This window comes from Camelus ferus, chromosome 1 (genome assembly GCF_009834535.1).
Source record: "Camelus ferus isolate YT-003-E chromosome 1, BCGSAC_Cfer_1.0, whole genome shotgun sequence".
Classification (NCBI taxonomy): domain Eukaryota; kingdom Metazoa; phylum Chordata; class Mammalia; order Artiodactyla; family Camelidae; genus Camelus; species Camelus ferus.
The window spans coordinates 12,025,880-12,046,565 of record NC_045696.1 but is presented as its reverse complement, the minus strand read 5'-3'; the positions used below and the strand labels follow the sequence as shown (position 1 = coordinate 12,046,565).

The 20,686-nt window shown below is 45.3% G+C and overlaps 1 protein-coding gene across 1 annotated transcript in view; it reads right to left on the bottom strand.

The window, feature by feature from the left end:
• Nucleotides 1-20,686, bottom strand: part of TIAM1 (TIAM Rac1 associated GEF 1) — a 331,093-nt gene that overhangs the window by 90,542 nt on the left and 219,865 nt on the right. The window contains 1 exon segment of the mRNA XM_032476437.1: nt 12,408-13,381. Coding sequence (XP_032332328.1) covers nt 12,408-13,370 — 963 coding nt within the window. The 5' untranslated portion in view covers nt 13,371-13,381.

Below are 20,686 nucleotides of genomic sequence, written 5' to 3'. Positions count from 1 at the left end.
TTATGGTTTGAAAATGTAAAACCTAACAGGATATTCCGATCGCCACAAAAATGAGTGCTTTGTGCTCAAATCTTTGCTGAGAGGCAACGGAGCAGAATGAACCAAGCCACAAGCTAATTTTGATCTGCACGAGATCTGAATAGGTGTTGTGCCCGCATCTCTGCACATCTAACTCAGTCAATTCTAAGTTACAGCTTTCAGAGTTCACCTTCATCACAAAATAGATACTAAGTGAGACACTAAAAGATGGGCATAGCCAGACATGGAAACCAGCAAAGGAGACAGAAAGACAAACGCTGTATGATTTCACTTCTCTGTGGAATGTAAGAATGTCAAAGTCACAGAGCCAGAGAGCAGAATGGTGGTTGTCAGACGCTGGTGGCTTGGGGGAAACAGGGAGACAGACGTTGGTCAAAGTGTACAAATTTCCAGTTACAGATGAGTAAGTTCTGGGGACCTGACATACAGCATGATGACTCTAGTTAATTACACTGTATTGTACACTTGAAATTTGCTAGGAAAGTAGATTGTAAGTGTTCTCATCGCCAAAAAAAAAAAAAAAAAAAGAAAGAAAGAAAGAAAGAAAGAAAAAGGTAATTGTGTGAATAACGAATGTGTTAATTAACTAGACTGTGGTAAACAGTTCACAAAATATACATACTAATTCATCACATTGTACACCTTAAAAAAAAAAACTCCACAAAGAGTACACTGCACAAAGAGTTAGAAAAAGAGTAGCTTGGTAGGGGAGAAACCTGGCAAATACTACCTCAGCCGGGTGCTCGAGGTTAACTGGGTGCCAGACATACGGGAACTTTCTCTGCTATCTTTGCAACATTTATGTTCTTCTAAAGCTGTTCTAATCACCTCTACAGCCCTGTACTCTACCAGCTGAGCTATTGAAGGGTGCTCTAAAGCTGTTCTAAAATTAAAAGTATATTAGAGAAAGGAAGAAAGGAAGAAAGGAAGAAAGGAAGGAAGGAAGGAAGGAAGGAAGGAAGGAAGGAAGGAAGAACAAGTGGGAAGTAAGGAGGAAGACAGTAGCAGGAAATGGTTAAGCAAATTTCTCAGAATCAACTGCCTTTACAATGGAGTTTAGACCCCTGGGATTTAGAGGGACTTAAGGGAATCAAAGAAACCACAGATGCGGCTCAGACATAGACCCTGTGACTGACGACGACTGATGCCGCCACCTTGCTACCAGCTGTTCTGCCTGTTAACCTGACATAGATGGTCATCGAGGACCCAGATCCAGTAAGTAAAAATCCTTGGTACAAACAAGAGACCGTCGTCATCAACCCACGCTTCTCCTTGGTAGGGACATTTACCTAAATCTGGCCATGACTGATTATTCAGTAACCACGGGTAGCGGGAGATGAGAAGTCTGTGTGAATTTCCCCAACATCTGGATTCATTTTCACATCTCAGTCTTTCTCTGGAAGAAGTGACAAAACCAGCTACAAACTCGCCTCCAAAATGAAGAAAGGCAAGCTGCTTCCCTGTAAGACAGGGGCAGATAAGCTACATGGGGAGCCTCCTGAGTTCACAAGAGAAAGACTTCAGAACAAAGAAGGAGGGAATGGACTCCAGGCACTCTAGAACCGGAAGGAACCTTACACAGCCATCCCCTTGGTTAATGCCTGGGGCTGCTGAGGCCCCAGCAAGTCCCAAGCCTGGTGGGTGGCAAACCGGAGGTTGGAACCCGAGCTTCCCGCCACCTTCTCCACTCTTAACGTGAAGGCTCAGCGGCATGCAGCGCCCGATCAGACCCGTCTCGGTAGTCAACGCCTACACAGTCAACTCAGTCAACGCTGAATGATTGTTCATCTCTTTGCCTTGACTTTCCTGGCAAAGAGCTCACACTCAAAAGCAGTGGCAAGGGGGAGGAGCACATGAAAGAAGATGAGAGAAGCAGAGGCAGAGACCGGAAGGCATGTCTCTGAACTGTCCAATCCATCCCCACAGAGCATGACCCCCTTTACAGAATGCCCTGACGTCCCTCCTGAACCTAAGGGTTAAGGCCTCAATAGACACTCACCTCTTTGTCGGACCTGAACATCTGTTCATGCCAAATGACGTCACAACCTCACGATGGCCCAGGCTGTGTGTGTTCAACTCTGGGACGGCCACTAAACTGAGCAAAGAAGTGACTCCTCCAGGTTCCAGGCCCGCTGGCCCCAGCTGAGCCAGCATGCTTCTGGAGCACACAACCCAGCGTAACCATTGGGGAATGCTCCCCATCTGTGACCCAAGCTGGCTCTGCCTCGTCTCCACAAGTGGTCGAGCAGGCTCAGGGATGCACAGCACCCAACACTGACACGTGACCCAGCCTGTTGGGAAACAGATCCCGGCTGCCCAGACCCAGCCCCTATTTGGTCATGAAGCTTGGGATGTCCCAGATACTCAGGAACCTGCGCTTCAGCATCCTGGGAAATGATGTCCACCCAGCCAGAGGTCATCACTCAACCCCCGAGTGGTCAATAGGGACTCCATGTTCTCTACACCAGCCACCCCCATCTTTAGAGCAGGAAAGAGTCATCCACAGCAGGGCTTTCTTATCCAGATGCCTAAGTGCCACAGGAGAAATACAAGTTTACAGGTCTCAGAATCTCTAGAACAAACCAAAGCCAGATACACTGACGCAGAGGCTCTAGGCTCACACACTGAAAGCCCGCTCTGAGGCTGCATCCTCACTGCCCATCCTTCACAAATGCCAGGGTGCATACCATTGTGATGGGGTTTCCAACAGCTCAGAAGAAAGACAGCATCACTAGGATTCAAACATTCCTGGTGCATCTTTCCGAAGGGCTCCTCCTCCTGCCCACCTCCACCTCAAGGACACATCACACCTGAGAAATCTGATTTGCCCCACACTCAGAGCCCCTGTGAACCACCCCACTCTTGCAGCAGCAAGAAACCCAGATGACCAACCCCAGGGAAGAGCCCCCCAAGAACCCAGCAGTCTTCAAAGTATGTTCCATCTTATCTAGTTAGACGTCTTAGCATGTGACCAGTCCTAGTATATTTAACCAAATACTGAAACTCACACCAAAAGTCAGAGGAGAGCAAGGGAAATGGTAAGATCCTCACTAGACAGAGGAATAACTCCCAACATGGCGCATGATCCGGCCAGAGATTTCCTGAAAACAGCTCAAAATAAACTCCCCAGGTTTGAACCACTCCACTGAAGAGGCTTCCGATTATAAACAACATTCATGGGCTAGAAGATGCTCTGAAACCCTGCTCTCTCTGGACAAATCCTCCCAAGCCAGATTTTTAGAGCACTCACCAGTTTCCATTGCATTGGCAGTTTCCCAGCATGAACGTATGCACTTTCCTATCGGATGCACAAGTGGCCAGCTGTTGCCCAGAACATTCAACAGCTGCCAGGCAAGAGTTTTCTTAGTCATTTTAGCTGGGCAACAAATGCTGAAATGAGCTCTGGTCTAAAACGGAGGAGGCAAGAAGCAAATTCAAAGCCTGTTTTCAGTGCCTTGAAAACCAGGGGATCACCCAGCCCGAATGTGGGCTGAGGACACATGGTACCAAGGCTCAAGATGTTTCCATGGGGGACTTATAGAAATGGCCTGAGGAACAGGTTTGCTGTGCACATGATATATGAACACAATTTTGAAATGGTAGTTAGCCACAAAGTTCAAGGGCCCTGGGACAATTCGGGGACCAGTGGGATCAACTGGCCACTTGTAGTTAGTTCCAAGTCGAATGCGATTAGAAGCTGCTATGCTGTTCACTTTGTCTAATTTCCCTGATGAATTCAGCTTTGTTGAAACATACCTGTACAGAGAAGGTAAATACTGCAGAGGAGAGGGCACTGAATTCCAGCAGGGCGAGGAGATTCTGACCTGCAGAAGCCTTGAACTGGAATCATTTCTGCCTTGTTAAATTCTAAACTGTTCTCCCTCAGGTTTATCATCTTCTTCTCATCTGCAAGTTCTAAGTGTCTGCCTCCCCAGTGCATGCACACACACGAAGACTGTCTTTGGTTCCCAATGTTCCCCTCTCTGTATGCTCAACACACTCCTCGGCAGTCTCAGGACAGCAAATGGCAGCTCTAGGCAAGTTATTGTGAACCAGTCTGTGCCTCGGTTTCCTCATCTGCATAAGGCGGGTAGCAACAATGTCTACTTTGATAAGATGCTATGAGACTGAAGTAACTCAACACAGATTTCTAGAACTGTGCCGAGCCCACAGTACCTGTTCATGAGTGTTACTTGTAATGACAGTCATGCCCATCCTCAGCCTTTCTTACATCTCAGCCCCAGGAGAGAAGACACCACTTGACCTCACTCACTACCTTTTTGCTCTAACATGGAAGAAAGGTCATCATCCAGGAACTTGGGAAAAACAAGGTCTCGTGGCAAAAGCAGAGAGGCAGACCAAGGCTGGTGTGAGCCAAGGCAATTATTTTTTTAATTATTTTCACATTCACAAAACTGCACGATGAATTAAGAAAAGAATGTTTTCTTGCTGAAACTGAGGAGCTGCTGGGCACCGCTGCTAATAATCGCCATTCTTGATTTACAGACATATCACAGGATCAGTTTCCATCATGGCACGGCTTTTCTGTTTCCCCTCTCTCTCTGCACAAATGTCCAGTGTCTTTTTGAATTTTTGATTCTGAAGTTTGTAAATTCTGCCTCCGGGGCCTCCCACTCTTAGCTCCTCTGTACGTGGCCCAGCTCGTTCTGAGCATTTCTAGAAACTGGCTCTATTTCCCTCTTCTTCCTTTTCCGAGGCAAAATCTCCATGCCCTTTTAAGTTTCAGACACCCAGTTCCATCCCCTCTAATGATTCCCAATGGGAGTGACTCAAGCTCTCTTTCAATTATAACCTTGGAACTGAAGTTCTGACTGTTACTAAAAGGGGACTCGGAAGGAAGTTGGCAAATGCTTGAAATGTGGCTTCAGGTTACTCCAGACTGGAGAGCACTCAGGGTCTGAGTTAATGAATCATCTTCTCTCCTTTCATCTGTTTTCCTAGGTGCGTGCCTCAAACCTGTTGTCACCCTTCCTCAGGATAGATCACACCCCCTGGTCCCTGTTCTGCTTTTCTGAGTGCCACATCCCCAGTTCAGTGACAAACTCCCCAGCTCCCTTCCTTCCATCAGTCCCTCCTGCACATCACTGTGGGGTCAGGTCTCCCAGGAGCTGGGTGGAGGGCTCCTGAGACTGTCCATCAAGCCGTCCCTGAATACCAGCCTGAGCACTGGCTCTTCGGATGCACCCAGTCACCAGTGAAACTGAAGAACTCATTTCAGTGTATGTTCCCAACTTTCCTTGCTTCCAGGAATCCTGATCCTTCAAGGCTCAGTTCAAGTCCCTCTTCCCTAAGCTGGAAGCCTTCTCGTGTCTTCCTCGAATCGCCATGCCAACTACTCTACTGCATCTCAACCATAGAGGGCCACTCCCATCTCCCCTTCAAATCCTGACTCAAGTCTGCCCTCTCCAGGGGACCAACCTGACCAGCTGATCTTCCTCAACTCGCTCTCCCCCGCAGCAGGCCACGTGCTTGTGGTGCTAAGTGTTTCTGCACACCCACACCCACCTCAACCCAACCAGCTCCCTGAGCTCAGAGATCTTTTCCTGACGCATCCCAAGTGCCAAGAATAGTGCCTGGCATGGCGTAGGCACTCCAAAAAAAAAACACCAAACATTGTTGAACAACTTAACGGCTGCTCATTTTCCACCCTCCTCTCAAAACAAGAAAACCATGCCTCAGGGAATACATTTCCATTTGATTTAACGTTCTAGTCATTTCCAGGCTCCGCTCACACTCAACTCCTGATGAAGTCACAGAAGAGTCCCGACTGGAAAGCCTGGCTGCAACCCTCGAGCCATCCAGGTTTATTACGTCTTTTACGGAGACAACCAGAATTCATCCACATGGTTTTTTCTTTAAGCTTTTGAAAAGTTGAGAAAGTGAGAAAGACATATTGGGCTGTTTCATGGCCCAGACTAGATATTCTGTCCACGGGCCCCAGTGGCAGAGTGAAAAGCCTTGGGAGTTTCCTAAGTTGGGCCCTGGCCTCCTGGGGAGATGCTCTCAGGGCTGCACAGCAGGCTGGCTGGGGAGGGGAGGTTCCACTCCCGCTCCCAGTCCTTTGCCCTCCTCAGTCATGCTAGGAAACCCGCATCACACATTACTGTGGGACACAATGTGCACCAAGGGGCACAGACTCTCCTCTCTTTATGCACTAAACTCAGCATGTGATTTTCAAAGGCTTGAAATTTCTCCAACCTGTATTAACATAAATGAGCAGCTCTCCAAGTGTGGACCAGGGGTCCTTAATTAATTTCAGGGGGCCCTAAGGCCCTCCTTTTTCCAACCACCTGTTCGATCCAGGTTTGCCTCCTACAGTCCAGCCAAAACAGCTTACCGCAAGGGAGTGAATGCAGAAGCCGATATGAGACTTTAGGGTCTTCTGGGAAGCCAGAAATTGTAGAGATTTGAAAAAAAATAAAGTTCTTCTCACTCTTTTTTTTTAATTTTAGAAAATAAATTTTTAAAAATAAACTTATTTATGTGAACATGTAATAGATTTGTTGATGTTATTTTAAGATGAATTAGCAAGCATTTTTTCATATTTCTGTCTCAATTTCTCATGTGATAAATATTTATAGATGTAACCCACATGAACAGAAGCCCTTCAGCAACTGTAACACTTTTTAAGAGTATAGACGAGTCTGAGAATCGCTGATATAAGCCATCTCTCAGCCACCTACTCACCCTCTCCCTCCCTAAAAGTTCTTGGCAAAAGAGATAGATATTCATGTTGAAAATGGATGGGCTGGTCTTCAAAACAAGTATCTCATTGCTTAAGTTACATGCCAGAAAAAGAAAGATCAAAAGGAAAGCAAAAAAGAAGAATCAAACAGGAGAAGGGAAGGAAGAGATGTTATTTTTAGAAGTGGATTTTATATGAAAATATTTTGTTTCATGACGAATTAACCTGAGGTTTTAACCAGAGGTTTCTCGATGGACCTTGGAGGACCCAAGGATCCCCTGCATGATAGGCAGAAGGGTGGTCCCTAAAAGGTGTTGATCCTAAAGGATCCACGTTTTTCATCTGGCTCTCAAAGGAATCTGTGATCAAAGGTTAAGAAGTTCTGGGATGCTGATGTCTGTTCTCAGCTCAGGGAACATACTTACCCCTGAGCCATTTAAGCCAAGTGTAAAACAAAACAAAATTTTAAAACTCAACACAGTTTTTGTAGGAACTCACGATCTTCTGACAAGGCTGCCCCCTTTATCTCGCTGAAATCACCAACTCTGTCACTTACTCATTTAAGCAAGAGAGTCACCAGGAATGACACCTTCTAAAGTTGTCTCTGGTCACATCTTTCGGGAGCCACTGTTTCGGGCCACAGTAGTGGCCAGTTACTATTTTTTTCCACTAACCTTTGTTTTTCTTTTGTTGGCTTCTGTACCAGAATTGAGGGTTTTGATGTTAAAATCTGAGGGCACATGAACTGAAACCTGTTTGAACATGGGCAGGTAGTGTGATGTGGGTTTGCTTCTGAAGAATGAACTCTCGCCTGTGGATCAGAAGACCTGGATTTTAATCCATTTGTGAGACCTTGCCAGCTAATCCCTGAAAAGCGATGGGGTTGGAGAGAGAGATGATGGGTGAGCTGGCAACTGGAAATCAGGCTGAAATGAATCCCCGCAGTGGCCCCTGGGGGCCCGGAGCTCGGCCTTCCCTCCGTCCCACTCTGTGCTACAGCGTGAGGAAGGCGTCAGAAACTAGACCAACACACCAACTTCATCACCAGCACCGCATCCCCGAGAGGAGCTTGGAGAGGGCCTCTGGCGGCGATCCCCTGAGACAGTCTCAGCACAGAGGCTCCCTTTCGTTTATCTCCAGGTGGATGAATGAAGCTCTCCTCACAAGTTATGCACAAACGCTGTGAGCCAAAGCTTCCCTTTGAGATATAGGACTTGGCTCCAAGACCCTCCATCAGGTGGTACTTTTCTCTCTCCACCTCACCTGCTGGTGGTCTTAGAGACACGGAAGACCTGAGCTCCAGAATATTAAAACAAACTTCACCATCACATTATTTACAGAGCACCTATCACATGCAATACTGTGCCAGGAGATTTACATTCCTGCCTGTGTGGAACCGTGACATTAACTTCATTCAAGAGTCACTGAGACCCTTCCAAGGTTACACAGCCAACAAGTAACGGCGTCCAAACTTGCAAGCTCAGACCTGCTGGACTTCAGAACCTCTTCTTTGCATGAAACCAGGCTGCCCCCTCCTCTGTCCATTAACCATGGGAAGACTGAGAGAATAAAGTTCAGGCCAAAAACACCCAATGAGGTTATCAATTAAATCAAAGGTCAGGGTGGAGGATACAGCTCAGTGGTAGAGAGCGGGCTTAGCACACACAAGGTCCTGGGTTCAATCCCCAGTGCCTCCATTTAAAAAAGTGAATAAGTAAATAAATAAAATTAATTACCTGTCCCTCCCCCGCTCACCAAAAAAAAAAAAAAATCAAGGGGCAATCTACTCGGTATTTGATAGAAGTCAATACAAGAAAACTCGGCTTTAAGAGATACAGGTAAACCCTCCCCACAGATGACGACCAGACTGACTCACAAGATGAAACTGCATGCACAGTGCACACACACACACTTAAACATACTGAATTTAACACACAGAATTCCTCAGCACTGACTGTGTGGCAGACACATAAAACGTGTCACTTTTTAAAACCTAAATGTGAATTCTGGTGCCTTCCTGTTTCAGTAACATGTCCAACTCCTGAACAAACACAAAAAATAGGAAGAATGGCCAAAAACTCTTTTTTGATCATTTTCAAATAAAAAGATGTTGTTCATGTTATTTCAGATACAATATATTGTCTCCCAGGCCCAAAGGCCGTGCCTTTGGGCCAGCTGCCTGCCAGGAACTCTTTTCTGGGGAGTGACACTGCTGACAGGGCTGTTACAAATTCGACTGCATCACCAGGGCAGACGAGGAGACTCTCACATCCACAGTCCCAACTCGCTGCAGAGGTCCCCTGGGTCAGAAAGTTCTACCAAAATTTAAAAAAAAAAAAAAATCTTTTCAAGGAAGCCTTCACACCCACTGCCTCTTAAAATACACTGTTTGGAACATAGTGGGTTCTCAAGAAATCGCGTTGGATGAACACGCCAAACTTAGACTAGGAAGCGTGGGTGGATGGGTAGTGTTGTGCATAATTCTGGGGTTTGTTTCAAGTCATTAAAGATCCTCGCTCAACATGTAAAATCGAGACAAAAATAATACTTCCGTTCACTTTACAGACTCTGCGAAAGGCTTCTACACATGGAATCCCATGTGGTTCTCTTAATGGCCCTGACAGAGGCTGGTGTCACTCACCCTGGACAGAGAAGCGGTCTGCGATGGAGTGACTTGCCCAAGGTCACCAGTCAGTAAGGAGTGAGCCAGGATGCAAATGAACTTCTTAAGATTCCTCCTGCGTTGCACTTTGCATTACATTAAGCTACCACGGTGCTTTATGAGGCACCACATTGAGATGATCTCACTCCCATACATTAACCATGTTGGAAGGTGACAAGCCAAAGAATGGAAATGTCATACAACAATTACACGTGAGAACTTTCAGGGGTACCAGCGTTGCCCCTCTTCTGGGGGTAGCCATGACTCAAAGGCTCACACCCCCATGGGTGAGTTAGGGGCTGGGAGGAGCAGAGAGCCAGCTGTCCCCAGTGCTGGGGATGTGGAGACAGGGAGCCAGGGTACCCCGGGGCACCCCTGTCAACTCTTACACAGAATGTGTGCCAACTTAGCACTGTGCCAGGTGAAAGTGCCAGCCACAGGCAAGGCTGCTTTTCCAACAGTCTGTATCAATGTACCCTGCTCTAACTTGCGAGGGCCAGTAAACCAGCTCTTTGAATCGGGCCTGTAATGCCAATCTGGCGACATCCTCAAGACACAGCCTGCAGTGCCTTTCAGATGACCCTTTGATAGGTCACCGACCTCACCCGCATCCTGACAGGTCAGGTTGCCAGTGCAGGAAGAGTCCGCACAGAGCAGGCAGAGGGACCACAGAGGGGGGTTATTCAGTCATTTCTAACCTTATAATCTCGCTTCAGAAAAGAGATGGGTAAAAATTCAAGTCAGGCTTCTAGATGCAATATTCAAGCTCACCTTCTGAAAATCACAGAAATCAGCCTTTTTAGTAATTATGTTTCTAAAACACAAAATTTGATATAAAAACACCAAATTACCCTGGGTCCTCAACTAACACCATTAATAATAATGAAAACCACAGCAGCTTACAGAGTCTCCCCTGCTGGCAGCTTCCATTTTCTCAAAAAAACGTATTATTATCCCCATTGGACAGATGAAGAAATTAAGGCTTCAAGAGACTTAAAAATGTTGCCCAAAGTTACTCAGGTAAGAAGAGGTGAGCCAGGTCCTGGCTTGGACACCATCAGCAAAACCTGTCCTCCAATGGATGAAGTAGGAGGCATGGGAGGCGTGGGGGGTGTGGGGCGGGGTGGGGGAGTCGTTTTATCCATACATGGGAAGATTATTCAGCCTTAAAAAGGGAAGGGACTTCTGCCACATGCTACAACATGTGAACCTGGAGGACATCAACGTAAGTATAAGAAGCCAGTCACAAAAAGACAAATATGGCATGAGTCCACTTAGATGAGGTCTCCAGAGTGGTCCCACTCTTTGAGACATAAAGTGGAACGGTGCTGGCCAGGGGCTGGGGAGAGGGGGTATGGGAGGATCGTTTAATGGGTACAGAGCTTCAGTTCTACAAGATGAAAAGCGTTCTGCAGATGACGGATGGTCGTGGCCGCCCAACACAGTGACTGTTCGTAACACCCCTCAACTGCACTTTAAAAAAAAAATGAACAAGATGGTAAATGTTATGTGTACTTTTACCACAATTAAAATACGTGTTTAAAAAGCAAAGTAAAAGGTCAAACACAGGCTCCTTTAACCTACAGAAACCCAGAGGAATACACAGTAAAATCTGATGATTCTAATACAGAAAGCTAGAGTGAAAAAAAAAAAAAACTGTATCCCCAGATGACTTGTATATGGAAATTTAAAATTCCAAAATAAAATGAGAAACCTGAGATTTTTGAAAACTGAAAAAATTTTTTTTGTAAATTTGAAAAACCCTGCTCTCGGGCAGGAACACAGAAGGTCTAGTGCCAGTTTTCTTTGCCCCCTCCCCAGGTGCTCCACCATCTGCCCATTCTATTTAGACACCCTTCCCAAGCGAATTTACCCTTGAAATCCCCATTTGACTTGCACTGAAACAAGACCAGAAGGTGCAACACCGAGCCCTGCTGGCCAGGTCGGAGTGCACCTGCTGTTTTCCAGCTGACCTCGGTGGTGGTCACTGGTCACCAGGGTGGCTGAGACACCTTCCAAGGCAAGTGGGCCCCGTCTGGATCCCTGATCAGAAACACCATCCTGCAAACTACCAACCCATCCTCAACACAGGCCAGGACTCCTGGAACTTCACTACAGGGAACAGCAGGACCAGCAAAGGACCAAGGCAAGCAGGACGACTTGCCTTACCATCCTCATGTTAATTACCATGACTAATTAAGGGAACGGGTCCTCCTTTCGTTAGTAAGACTCGTTTTAAAGCTTCGAAAAAAATGTTTTCATACCCAGGCTCTCATAACCTAGACCCCGTAGCAAGCAAATCGAGCATCTTTCCCTCATTGTTCAGAAGAGCAACTAGAAGTCAGGGTTTGCCCAAGGTCAAGAACTAGTTGGCTGCAAAGGACGAACTGGAACCCACCCATGTTATTCCTTCCACAACACCTCCCTCCAGAGAGAGGGCTGGCCGGCATTTCAAGAAACAGGAAATTGAAATGGCTCCTGGTAAGGCAGTCAGCCTGCCAACCCCTGAGAGAAGCTGACATATGACCAGAGCCCGCCCTGAATCAAAAATGCCTCCTCCAACGGGCTGCCGACTAACCTCTTCCCACCTGTGGCGCCGAAGAAATAAGCGCCAAGAGTCCACACCCCACCATCCCCATCTGTCCACGGATAGGACCACGTTAGAACGGAAGCTTAGAATAAGCAAGATGCTGCTGAAGGGCTGAGTCGGACAGGCAGCTTCCCAATATGAAGTTATTAGCTTTATCCCCACTCCTGTCACACCACACACACACACACACACACACACACACACTTTCACCTTAATCCCCACCCCTTAACCACAGAGCTGTAAGAGGGGCAAAGCAGAAAGGAGATGAATCCTCCAGCATCAGCCGCAGCCCCAACCCAGCACACGGGGTAAAACCCGGCTAAAAGATGGGAAACCTCTAAGAGCAAAATCATGCACTTAAAAGTCATGCACCGTTTCCAAAATACCGAAACAGATTTCAGTCACTTTACCTGAGTTGTTTTTGCTCTTCTGCCTTGCATGCTGTTGCTATGGCTAATTTGCGGGTTGGCGGCACCTTCGGAAAGACAGTGAGATTTCCTACAGGGAAGTGTGTTATAATTACTGTACGGAAGAGCCTCTTCAGCGGCAGCTGGTGGCATCTTATGGTTTGCAAGATCGGGAATGTCAGACACCAAATTCCGACAACAGCCTGTAAATTTGCTCCTCGGCCCCCCGTTCGCCGCCACCCCTGAGTTCTTCTGAGCGTACAAGTCCCCCAGCGAATTGGCACGCTGACAGGCACTGAGCTGCCGCGGACTCGCCCGGGCTTCCATCCCCCGAGCCTCCTCACAGTCTTTCTCCTCGGCGGAACCCAAGATTTCTTCGTTGCTTGTTAAATGTTCTTGGCTCAGATCAGAGAGTGAGAATTCCAGGCTGTCCTCCCGCCAGATGTCTGCAGATTTGGAGCGTTTCTTCTTAAAGCTCGCGGTCTCCATGAAAGTGGGCCCATTGGGTGTACAGGGATGCTGCCTCCTGCCTCCCGCAGCCAAGTATGTAGCGTCATCCCCGTAAAGCCTGCTCTCCTCCGAGTCTGGCATGCTCTGCACAGAGGCTGCCGTGAGGACGATGCTGCTGTCTACGCTGGGAGTGACGGAAGAATCGGTGTAAGACACGGGTCTCAAGCCCATATCCACTCGGTCCACCCAAATGGGGCTCCCGAAGTCCTCTAGGGTGCCTTCCTGGGAGAAGGGCTCCAGGCCATTTTCGGCCAGGGACTGGGGGATGCTGGGAGTGCTGCTGGACCGGGTGCTCACTTCGGAGTTCCTGTGGATCGCCTTCCCCGAGGAGGCGTGCCTGGTCCGCCGCGCCTTGTGCGAGAGGCGCAGGGAGCGCGACGTGTGCTTGCGCCCCAGGCTGGCATGCTTTTCTCCATAAAACTCGTGCACTACATTTTGACTTTCTGCGTTTCCCATGGTTTTATGGTCTGTCGCAAAGGGGGAAAAAAAAAAAAAAAGGAGGGGATCACTGAGTCACCAGTGGGTATGCAGTTAACAGAAAGAGCTGAGCACGCAGGGTGGGCAGACAGCTTGGCAGGTAACCGCGCATCTGACTATGTGCACCTGGAAGGTACTTGGGCTCTTGCGCAGTAGCAGGTGCGAACTAACATCGTCTACTGAGATTACTCCTGCGGGGATGTGAAATACAAGCATATATAAGATCACGAGAGAATTACATTGTCTCTGCCCGGAGGGTATCTGCCCACCACGCAAGCCACAGTGTTGCTTTCTTAGAGCTGGCAACCCTTCTCTTTCTTCCAAAACTCTATAGTAGGATATTTAAAGTTCTACTCCTATCCATAAATGGAAAACTCTAAAAAGTACAAACCTAGGTGTCTGCCAAATGAGTAACTTTCTCTTTGAAATCACATATTTTAAAAAACCGAGCAAAACTCATAAGTGCCTTTGATAACCTCCCTCCTCCCAATGGTTTTTGGTTTCATTCTAACTCCATCTACACTTCAAAACCAATCAAAAATGTTAAAGCTGAAGATGTAAATCCAATCAACTCTTCTTAATAAACCCAAGGCAAGAAGAAAAGGGGCTTTTACCTTAAATTCCACAGCATTCTGAAAACCTTGATTTGGGGGTCTGGGGAGGGGGTGTGATGTGGGAGGGAGGGTGGCAAAACAAAATAGAAACTCCACTCTCTGCTGAGCAGCAAACTAATGGATTTATTTAATGGGTTTATTTCTGGGAGCAAATCCAACCTGAGAACATTAATCTGGTACAGAGTGCCCTGCAAACAGAAATTCACATTATGAAATCACTCAATGTGATTCAGCCTTTTGGGGCTACCTAGGTTAATTTAAGTCCCTCTTTAACATTTTTTCAGTTGCTCTTACTGGTCTGAGGATGGTGACCCACAGTGGGAAATACAAAAATCCTCAAAGCTTGACAAGTGTGACTCTATGTAGCCTGACTCTCCTTGCTCTGCAATGAGGTTTCTCTAGACCATTCAAATTGTATACACTTAAGGTACACATGTGAAAATGGCCAGAAAGGAACGGAGGAAAACAGTAACTGGGCACATCCCTGAGCTGTTTCTTTCAACTCTACATAAGTCATTCGTTCAGAAAATATATACCGAGCACGTCCCATGCTCTAGAAGCCAGAGAACAAAAGGGACACAGTCCCCACTCTCATGAAACTGATCTTCCAGCCAGGCAAGTCACACAATAAACAAAAAAGCCAAAGACACCAGAGGGAAACAAGGAGCAAATTTTACCATGACCATTGCATACAGTTTGAAACACCCTGCAATATAACATACCTTCACATCGATCCACAATCACTCTATAATCCCACTGTTCAGTCTCAAACGTTGCTTAAACTCTCACAAGCACATCCTAACTGAAATAAAATTTGTGGCAACAGGAAGGGAAAAACCTCCATTGAATGTTCCGATGAGTTCAGAGGTAACTCATACAGACACCAGATGTTAAGCTCTTCCCATACTGGAATATTCCCTACCAGGTCACACATCATATGATTCTCAGAGCGAAGTTTCCAAGGAAGAGAATCTCCTTTTTACTAGTTGCTAGTGTACTTCAAAGCAGCAAGTTCACATCCCTCTGGCTGGCGACTTTAAGAAGCAAGAAAAACACAGAGACTCAATTCAGTATAGGGAAAATAGAAAGATCGCCTCTCCATGCATGACCATGTATGTGATCTATATCCCTAAGAATATCATGAGCTGCGTATTTGTAAGTAGAAAAAATAAATAAGCATCTCTGTAACACCAAAGGCCATGACCAATTTCTTAGACTTCTTGAATTGTTTAAGTGTACATTAAGATGTCTGGATGAGTCTAGGTACCTCTATTTGCCAATAACTAATTAAAAGCTTAGAACAAGTGTTAGCCACAGCTGCCTTTAAAGAATCACACAGATTTAAATTTAAGAGGGAAAGGATGATGGTGAAAGAGAATTGAAGTGAAAGAAGGCAAAACTGTCACCTCAGATACGCTAGGATGTCCCCTCCTTCTCTCGTATATTCCAGAAGTTTGCAAATATGAATTGACAGGCATGTTCTCAACAACAAATTTCTAGTTAGGCCTGTTCCTGCCAACAGAAAACTAATCAAGTTAAAAGCCTCGTGAGAGGTTTCTTAAAGGAAATGGCCCCAACCTTAGAGAATTACAGCATCCATGCATCATTCTGAAGGATCCGTTATATTAATAGCATTTTTAGTAGCAAGATTCTTTTCAGCCAGCCAAGGTAGGAAAGAAGCCATTTTTATCTTCAGAACTAGAATTTAGAGATGAATGCCAAATCTCTTAAATCCTACCAAGAGAAATTCTCAGGGGATGATCCAAGCAGAGTCAGCAGGAAGTCTGAAGCAACTCAAGTTAGGAGAAAAATATTTCTAGGGACTGCTGCAACACCCCTTAATTTGAAAGCTTTTCCCAAAAGGTCAGCGAGAACCATGAAGGCCCATGTGGGGTCAGTGGGGGGCCCTGAAATAACACGGGTATGAAAAATTAAAATTATTCCTTGCATACAATAGACACACTCTCTCCTTTCAGGGACAAACCCTGTCCCACCAGCCACCCCCAGAACACTGGTGAATTGAAAGTCCTAATCCTTTTTACGTACGAATGTAAAAATGCCAGTTATTTCCATCATCTTAATTTCTCCCTGTTCTCTCCTACCTAATCTTTATCATTTATTTTTATTAAAACAAAATACCAGGTTTATGTTTTATATTTTCACAAGCCTTTGTTTGTTCCTGTGAGTCTAGAAGCAACTTTGGGGCAGAAGGTGGCTTTCACTATATTTTGTAGCCTCTACAGAGACTGGAAGTGTCCTACTCATGAAAAGGAATCAATAAATGTTCACATGGTTTAGTAACAAATGCAAAAGGTGAGCAATCAGTCCTTCACCAACATAACCATCACACAGTCACTAGGTAAGAGATGAAAGATTAAGGGGGAGGAAGACACGCCAAAATGCAAAAACTGGGCTAGAAATTGAAAAGCAGAGCATGAGAATAAAGGCACTCAGCTCAAGCTGGAAGATAGTACCAGTTTTAACCTCATTACATTCTTCATTTCAGACTATGACTTACTTATGTAGAATGTTAGTGGCCCAGAGAGCTTGCACTTTTTGGGGGGAGTTAGTGGGAGAGGTATTAAGCAGGAGGTAAGTGGGCAAGATTGTGGCATAGGAACAACTCGTCAAATTTAAACCTCAAGTCTTATACTTTCTATCCAATGATCTCAGTTCTGGCTTCCTGGCCTGCCTCAGGGCCTTTGATCATGCTCTGGCCTCTGCCTGCCACCCTCCTGCCTTCAGGCATCTACCTGGCTCACTCTTTCCAGTTTGTTGAGATCTTAACTCAAATGTCACTTTTCCAGCGAGGCCTTTCCTGGAATGTCTATCCAAAATGACAACCCTCCCCTCCCAAACTCATGTCTTATCCCTCTTCTTTGTTTTTCCTCCCCTCTTCCTTAGCATTTATCACAATTGTAACAAACAATATACTTCACTTATTCATCTTTTCTATTCTCTATCCTTCCCCAACCAAACCTAAGCTTCAGGAGGGCTGAAAGTTCTGCTTGTCTTGTTTTTTGCTGCATTTTACCCTCAGCATCCAGAACATCGCCTGAAAGGGAGTAGGTACTCAGGAGAAAAAGACTGAATGAATGAATGAATGACAAAATAAACTTTAATCTAGACTGCAAAAACTCAACCTCATACAACTACAATAAGAAAGCAGGCGAGAACGTTAGCCCAATGTGAACTAGCAAAAATGCACATTGGTCTTAAATATGCCAACTCTTCTACTTCAGAGTGTCTGGAAAACATACTGGTTTCCAGTCTGCCCACTGGTGCTCCCTGGGCCCTGCAATCTGCAGAGCTGTGCAGGGAGCCTCATTCCAGACCACTGGGTTTGGGATTTCCCTGATGCATGAACTGAGTTGAGGGGTTTGGCTTGCCCTGCTCCACTGTACTCCCCACCCCTAAATACCTGGGCAGAGAAGTAAGGCCCTCCTCCTGTCTCATTCCGCTTAATTCCTGCCCTCAGTTCCCACTCTCCTCCTCTTTTTTGGAGCTATTCCTGCAGAAGCTTAGGAAAGGGGTTCAGAGTTGAGGAGGTACCCCTACTTGTCAGGGTAGACACTGCAGAGATGCTGAGCCAAAGACGACCCAGAGAAGATGGGGACAAGGAGACATGGCATGATGGGCAGGGGGTCATCTGAAAGCAGTAAGGGGTCAGAAAATCAAGAGATCCTCAGGGCCAGAGACCAAGGACACCAGAGAGGGTGTGACTTTCCCATTCTTCCCAACACCATGGCCTTTCTCTTTAAGTGATGAGTTAAATTATATATATGATTATAGTAATCATAGTAACCTCCTTTAAATTCCATCAAGTTAAATACACAGTGAAAGAGTTAAAAGAGATCTTAAGGAAACCTATGGATAAGTACAGTCATTTGGGTGGTTCACACATACATCAGGGAGGCGGTCCTTCCTCAGGGGCTGATTTTACAGACTGATTGCCTACTGAGCCTTATGTGATAAAAAGATGTAGAACTATTCACACACATTGGAAAAGGGTCAAACTCCTGGCTTTGGTAGTTTACTGCAATTATGTACGATGCAACTATTAAGGGAAACTGGGTGAAGGATCTGCTTTATCGTGTATGATTTCTTGTGAATGTATAATTATTTAGAAATGGAACGTTAAAATAAGGTCTTAACTAACTGGAATATTCTGGTTAAATGAACTTTTTGTTTAAAAGTGAAGATTCTTCTGGGGCGGGAGGGTATAGCTCAGTGGTAGAGCGCATGCTTAAGATGTACGATGTCATGGGTTCAATCCCCAGCACCTCCATTAAACAAAAAATGTTTTTTAATAAAAAAAATTTTTAAATAAAGATAAAATGCAGTTCTTTCATAAAATAAATAAAAGTGAAAATTCTTCAAAATTAAATGGTTTTTTAATCTTCTTTTTCAACAAATTAGGCAACAAAAATTAAGCAGGCATTGGGCATTACTCAGCATAATATTATCAGGAAATACAAAGCAAACACAAAACAACAGTCGAAAGTGAGATTAAATAGGAAAGTAGGGCTGATTAACCAGCGGTAGGGCTTCTGTCTTCTTTTTTTGTTTGTTATAGTCAGTTTACAATGTTGTGTCAAATTCTGGTGTACAGCACAATTTTTCAGTCATATATGAACATATATAGGGGCTTCTGTCTTAATAAAATAGTGAACAAAACAGAAATGCTAGTGTCTGGTGCCAGCCAAGATGGAGTAAGGCACCATGGCCGATCTTTCCCCCACAAATAAATAATAAAAACTCTGGACCAAAGTGAAAAGCAACTGCCTAGGGATTCCTAAGAGTAAGCAAAAGCAGGTGGGTCGGGGGTGGGAGTCAAAGCTGGAAGAAGCCATTCTAACAAGAGTGAGTTCCCCGTTTTTGCTTCTCTTATTCCAATTTATCTTCCAGCCTTGCACAGAGGAAGAGCACACAGGGCAGCTGTGGCATAGGCAGGAAAAACTCCCAAGACACACCCTGTCATTCTGGCCAGAGAGACCAAGAAGCATGACCCCCACAAGCCAGAGTGAGGGGGATCTCAGAGAAAAGAGAACTGGAAGCAACAAATCACCTGATGCTCTGTATAAATCTCCACAAGTTCCAGGCACATGCGTAGGACGGACCCAAAGCAAGACAGAGAGAACTGAATTATTCTATAAACTACAGCCCATCTCCTGGTCTGACCCTCAGGTGCCACATGTGCGGGACAAACCCACAGCAGGGGAGCAAAGGCTTTGAAAACTGAACTGACTTGAAAACCACCACCCACAGGATGTCCAACACCACTTGCAATCTGAACCTGCCAGGTTGATCGCTTGCTAAGACTTTAAAAAAGAAAATCCAGCATTTTCCAGATGATTTCAACAGGATCTAGAGTCTCTCAACATAATATTCAAAATGTCTGCAGTGCATTCCAAAGAACCAGGAAAATCTAACCAGCTCTCAAAGGAAAAGACGATCAAAGATGCCCACCCCAAGGCGACCCAGATGATAATTCATGGGAATTATCAAATGAAGACTTCTAAAGCAGCTATTATATCCGTGCACTCTGAGTGATGGTCAACACTCTTGAAATAAATGAAAAATTGAACTGCTTGCAATGTCTATGCAAGGTCATTGTAAACATCAATTATTATACATGAGTGGAGAAACAGAACACAAATTAAAAAGGTAAAGCCTGTATGATACAAGCTATAACATGTAAGTTGCATTTTTCAACCATGCTGATGGTAGATTTTCTCAGTACTACATGAGAAAGCATTCCAGTTAGTGGAAAGACACCCATGGTCAAAGTCTCTGGGCAGAGAGAACAAAACAAACAAACAAACAAACAAACAAAAACAAAAACCAACAACTCCTATAACTACAGATTGTTCAGAGGGGAACAGGGGAGAGAAAGAAAATAAAGGGGAACTGGAAATAACCTCATCACCTTGAGGACTATGGAGTTTAAAATATTTTTATGGTATAGGATGTCTAATTCCCTAGAGGAGACCAGAATTTCAAGCAGTACTCCAAACAGTCGGCAGAATGCCCCACCCTTCAGCTGAAGAACAGGAAAGCTTCACATGATCAAAGCCCAGCCTTGTGGGTCAGCCTGCCAGGGCTTGCCCTGTCCAGGAGTAGATAATCAAAAAGATCATTCTACAACTCAGCTCAAACACCTCTGGAACAAAACTCTTCTTATTCTCAAAACTTATGTTTGAGATGCCCATTCAAGACACTGGCTTTGAGGAAATTCAAAATTTAAGAATATTAATAATAATTCACTTTCTCTCTTTTACACATACACACTAAAAGAGAGAGAATAAAGACCTGTGTAAAAATTTTAAAAGTTACTATTCTAGATAGAGTGATTATGGGTAATTTTAATTTTCCAAATTATACTTTGTTTTTTCATGTTTTCTAAAGTCACTACACTAAACCTGTAATTCATTTTCAGGAAAGAAAAAAAAATGTTTTAAGTCCCTAGGTTTCCTGGGTAATTGAAGAGAGTGAGGATGTGGGCACTGTGCTGACAGCTACAACAAGACAGCACCAAACCCAAACTTAAAACAGATGGCCGGGGAGAAAGACCTAAGATAAAGAAAATATTACCCGGCTTGGATGGAATCACTCTTTCCCTCCGTCCCACTGGCCCGGCGCTGGCCCTCCTCGCTATGACTGTGGCACAGTTACCTGTAC